Source organism: Parus major, chromosome 26 (genome assembly GCF_001522545.3).
Source record: "Parus major isolate Abel chromosome 26, Parus_major1.1, whole genome shotgun sequence".
In the NCBI taxonomy this organism is placed as follows: Eukaryota; Metazoa; Chordata; class Aves; order Passeriformes; family Paridae; genus Parus; species Parus major.
This window is the reverse complement of record NC_031795.1, coordinates 5,323,694-5,328,783: the sequence shown is the minus strand read 5'-3', so window position 1 is coordinate 5,328,783 and position 5,090 is coordinate 5,323,694. Positions and strand designations below refer to the sequence as shown.

The 5,090-nt window shown below is 46.9% G+C and overlaps 1 protein-coding gene across 1 annotated transcript in view; it reads right to left on the bottom strand.

The window, feature by feature from the left end:
- Positions 1-574: 574 nt before the first annotated feature.
- The window catches only part of CR2 (complement C3d receptor 2), a 28,396-nt gene continuing 23,880 nt past the window's right edge, over positions 575-5,090 (bottom strand). The window contains exons 37-45 of the mRNA XM_033519857.1: positions 4,783-4,962; positions 4,327-4,374; positions 3,936-4,118; positions 3,477-3,659; positions 3,096-3,275; positions 2,647-2,676; positions 2,426-2,501; positions 1,706-1,790; positions 575-1,029 (exon numbers count right to left, since the gene is read on the bottom strand). Of these exons, the coding sequence (XP_033375748.1) occupies positions 1,709-1,790; positions 2,426-2,501; positions 2,647-2,676; positions 3,096-3,275; positions 3,477-3,659; positions 3,936-4,118; positions 4,327-4,374; positions 4,783-4,962 (962 nt within the window). The 3' untranslated portion in view covers positions 575-1,029; positions 1,706-1,708. The remainder of the gene's footprint in view (positions 1,030-1,705; positions 1,791-2,425; positions 2,502-2,646; positions 2,677-3,095; positions 3,276-3,476; positions 3,660-3,935; positions 4,119-4,326; positions 4,375-4,782; positions 4,963-5,090) is intronic.

Here is a 5,090-nt window from a genome sequence, read left to right as displayed (position 1 = left end):
GGATCCCGGGGGACGCTGCTGGGACACCCGGCCCGGTGCTCTCCGGGATTCGCCGCTACTGCCCGGCCGTGTTCCCCGCTACGTTCTAACAGCGTTCAGGCGGTTTCCAGGCACGGCTGGTATAATGAGTTTATTTCAATACTAATGACGCAATCCCTGCTCAACGCATGCTCGGGGAAGGCTCTGTTTGACCCCAAGGTGTGATTTTTATTAGCGTAATAATCACTCTTCGCCTGAAGAGTGCACAGGCCGTGAGTATTTTGCCAAATGCATACAGCAGCACCATTATTTACTTCATCATTAAAGGTAGTTCTTTGGGAGATGCACTTGCTCCACTCATTGGATTTCATGGATTAGGATTGAAAGTACACAAAGATTTTCCACCACAGATCGCCCTGATTTAAAGTAATCTTGGAATATGTGGACATTTTCCACATTTTACACCACCCTCAGCGCTTTACAGCCCTGGGTGCGAGGAGATCAAACCCTTCGATAAAATAGAAATAGGACAGCCAAAAAAAAAATAATAAACCCAAAACAAAAGAGAAAAGACTTAAAGATCTAAAAGAAGACACAGAGTTGTCATCATCAGCTTTTATTAGGTTAAGCATTGGTAGAGGAACGCAGCACATAAGCATTGCTGGAAGGAAATAAAGATGTAAATACAGCTGTAATTAAGACATTAATTAATTAACACCTTGCCCAGGTCTGTTTTGGTGGGTGCAGGGAGACAGGGAATGGGGGTTATGTTTCTCTCTACCAAAGCTCAGGTTTATCTTCTTGGTTATCCAGTTTTTTTGGGATAAAGGAAATATTCTTCATCAGGAGCAGCGCACAGAATTCCCTCCAAGGCAGCACCTGCGCTGTGCAGTCTGAGCCTCGTTAAATCCTTACAGTAACTACTGAGAGCAGAAAAGCATTCAAGATTTACAGTAAAATGTCATTTTTTGGGCACAGAATTCCAGTCTCCATGTAAGCAGCGTTTCCTCCGAGCCCGGTGCCTGGTTAGCAGCAGCATGGATGCCCAGCCTAGGGGAGATGATATCCTGGTGTTGAAATTAGAGCTTTCCTGTTTTTCTAGTGATTTCTAGAGATTCCATCACCACCCAGAGAGGGAGGAGGGAATTTCTGGGAAATGCTTTGTTTCAAAGAAATCACCCAACTGATATTGTTTGCGTGTCCCACTTTGTAGGTTGAAGTGCTGCTAACAGTGAAAATTCACTGTTGGCTGCAATAGACCCAGAAAGCAGATTCACTTGTAAGTAAAAATACCATTGTAGCAAGTGTGAAAGCAATAAAAACCCCCAGAAACCAAGTTCAGCGTTCTTTTCTGAGTCTACTGCGGCTGTGAGACAGTTTTCCAGTTTTTTCATAATCTGTACAAGTTAAAAGCAGCTTTAAGTCAGAAGCAAGGACTGGTCTGGATGTCTGACATCCAGATTGTGGATGAAGGAAAGACACGTTTTGACGGCAGTGTCAGAAAGAAAAATAGGATGCTTTAAAACCCAAATATATTTAAAACATCTTCCACTCAGGAAAAGAAAATATACTATCAGAAGATGAGAGGGAAAGAGGTTTTTATTTGAGTTATTGCATTAGGAAAGTATTTATTCAAGGAGGAAATGCAGACAGCAGTGTAAACAAGTGACAGTATCGTTACTGCAGCTCCAGCAGGTGTTTTGTGCTGAGGAGTGTAAATCCTTACCTCCTATGGCAGACACAAGTCTTTGTGCTCAGTTGATGGGTTCAGGGGGGTTCTGTAATTGTAGTTCTCATAGGTACGATAATAGCTACATGGAAAAGAAGGAAACAATGAATTGCCTCGTGAAAGAACACTGGGTTTGGTTTCCTTTAAGAAAGAGAGGCCTGAAATAAAAAAACCCTCTCCATGGATTCCAGGCTGTGTCACTGACATGTTCACTCCATGGATTCCAGGCTGTATCACTGACACAACCACTCCATGGATTCCAGGCTGTATCACTGACACAACCTCTCCATGGATTCCAGGCTGTGTCAGTGACACGTTCACTCCATGGATTCCAGGCTGTGTCACTGACACGTTCACTCCATGGATTCCAGGTTGTGTCACTGACACGTTCACTCCATGGATTCCAGGCTGTATCACTGACACAACCTCTCCATGGATTCCAGGCTGTGTCAGTGACACGTTCACTCCATGGATTCNTGACACGTTCACTCCATGGATTCCAGGCTGTATCACTGACACAACCTCTCCATGGATTCCAGGCTGTGTCAGTGACACGTTCACTCCATGGATTCCAGGCTGTATCACTCTCAAGCCTGAGCTGAGGGTACAAAATGACAAGGCCTGGACACACTGAGGTAAATATTTCGAGTGTATCAAGTGTATAAAGCTTGGGACTTGGCAGCAAGGGGCAGGAATAAACATCCAGAGCTGCCTTACCCTTCCTTCTGCTTGGAGATTATTTTCCAGACAACGCCTGCCCCCAGGAGCAGCAGAACTGCCGCGGCCGCCACTCCTGAGGGAGAAGAACCCAGGTTGTTCTCACTGTGTGTTGTAAAGTACACACAATGCACAACAGGGTGTATCTGCCAAGTAAGCAGAGGGAGGATGTGCCACTGAGGCCACTGAGCTGGGGACAAAAATGTTCATAATCTGCTTACCTAGGCCCACAGACCTGGACTGGGAGGATGCTGGAGGGAAGGGAAAAAATGAAAATCAGCAAACTCTTCTATCAAAATACAACCTTTCTCAACTGTCCTTAATCAATACCAATAAACCTTTTAGAATCATAGGATGGTTTGGATTGAAGGGATCTCTTAAAGTTCATCTGGTTCCACCCCCTGCCACGAGCAGGACACTTTCCACTATCCCAGGTTGCTCCAAGCCCTGTCCAGCCTGGCCTTGGACACTTCCAGGTGCTCAGGGGCAGGACAGCTTCCCCATGCCAGTGTCTCACTGCTAAGACCTACAACAGCAGATTTCTTAAACCCACACCCTTTCCTTTGGTATATTTCCTGGTGTATTTCCTTTTTTTTAAAAAATACAGACATTTGCATGTTTAAAATACATTTGCATGCCTCTGTTTGATCTTTGCTTCCTTTACACTTACTCAGTTTACAGGCTGGCACGGGAGGGTCCCAGCTGAAATCCTCTTGGCACTGGGTGTGGCTGATTCCTTCCAGCACGTAACCTTCATCACATTCCAGAGTGATGTTAGTCCCCGAGCGATAAGTATTTCCTTTAATGGCTTTTTTAACACCGTGGACATCCGGGAATTCACATCTGATCTCTGAAATCGCAAGCAGTACAAAGAGGACATTTAGAGGGAACACAAAATACGAGAAACACAGCTGTGGGTTGTTTAGGACTTGAAGTGTAAGCAGGAATTAATTCTCATTCCGCAAGGTAATTCCTTTATTCGTGGCTGCAGAAGTGGGAAGTGCCTCAGTCCCAGGCGGAATTCCGAGCAGCCAGGGAAGCCCAGACTCACCTTGGCACTGCGGGAGAGGCTGGCTCCAGGCTCCCGACACGGTGCAGGTGATGGAAGCATTCCCAAGCAGTGAATAACCAGGATTGCAGCTGTAGAATACAGAGGCTCCGGAGGGAAAGGTGGCAGAGGTGTTGCCTTTGAGCCTCCCATTGGTGATGTTTGGAGGCTGCAGACACTTCCCAGCTGGAAAATCAGGGAGAGACAAGCAGGATGCTGAAGGGTGGCCGGGGAGTGACCGAGGCTCTGTCCCTCTGCAGCCTCCTCTGTTCCCTGTGAATTCCTTCACCTGCACTCCGCAGCCCGGACCCCTGGAACTCCAGCAGGCTTTGGAAAGGCTGAAAACCCCAGCTTGTTCTTATCACACATTCTGTACTCAGATCTAGACCTTCTACAAACCTTCCCCCAAGGCAAGACTTGTTAAATGTCCTTTGTTCTTCACTCTCTGCAGCCAGAACACACCTTGACAGACGGGAGGGGGATGGCTCCAGGCTCCAGATGCTGTGCAATAAATGGATGCTGTCCCCAGCAGAGAGAAGCCAGGCTCACAGGTGTAGTTTACAGATGTTCCCGGAGTAAAAACTGCTTTTGCTGGGCCGTGGAAAGACCCGTGGGTGATATCTGCAGGCTTGGAGCAGTGCAGCACTGAAAACAGAGACGTGCAGATCAAAACAGAGCTCAGAGAGCCAAGAGGGAAAACTTCTGAGCAGCTGGGGAAGGCTGAACACTCCCTCCCACAGCACTGACTCCAACAGCCCTGCACAAACCTCTGCAAAGTTGCCTCAAAAGAGCAGGACAGGTTGGGAAGAGGAGTTAGTGATTAATGAATCAAATCTTCAGGTAAAAGACCTACCTGGCTTTGTTGTGGTACCGGGCTGGTGGTAAGGTGCTGCCGCTCCATCTAAATGCAGCATTAAGAGTTTAAAAACAAGAGTTTAAAAGCAAATAAAACGCACAAATTTACCTTCATTCCCCAGTAATTCCTCAGTGTTACATTTCCAGTAAAAAATTCACTGCTCTCTGATAGTCAGTGTCCTGCAGCTACCAAATTCCTCACTTCCAGGGAATGGGGAGATTGCAGATTATGGATTGCAACAAGCAGCGTGAGAAAGCACAAATCATGCCAATACTTACATTACCCAAGCCCTGGCTGATCTCCTGTGTGTGAAGAGAGGCACAAAATGAAAGGAAAAAATTCTGTGTTCTCCTTAAAGCAGTTGGAGCAAACAGGAGAAATAAAACCACCTTTGGTTTTGGTGAGTGGGCAGAAATCAGGAGCAATGTGCAATCCCCAAGAGCTGATTCTTACCCCTCTCACAGACAGGTACAGGTGGGTGCCACCTCCTGTCACCCTGGCACTGGGACGTGGGGTGGCCTCGCAGGGTGAAGCCTCGGTGGCACTTGAAGGTGACAGAGTCCCTGTAGGTGTAGCGGGGCTTGGGGACAGCCACCCTCCCATTCTGGATCTGTGGGGCTGGGCACACCACCCCTGAGAGAGAAATCCATATTTGGGGTTAAGAAATCCGTATTTGGGGTCAAGAAATCCATATTTAGGGTTAAGAAATCCATATTTAGGGTTACATATTTGGGGTTAAGAAATCCATATTTAGGGTCAAG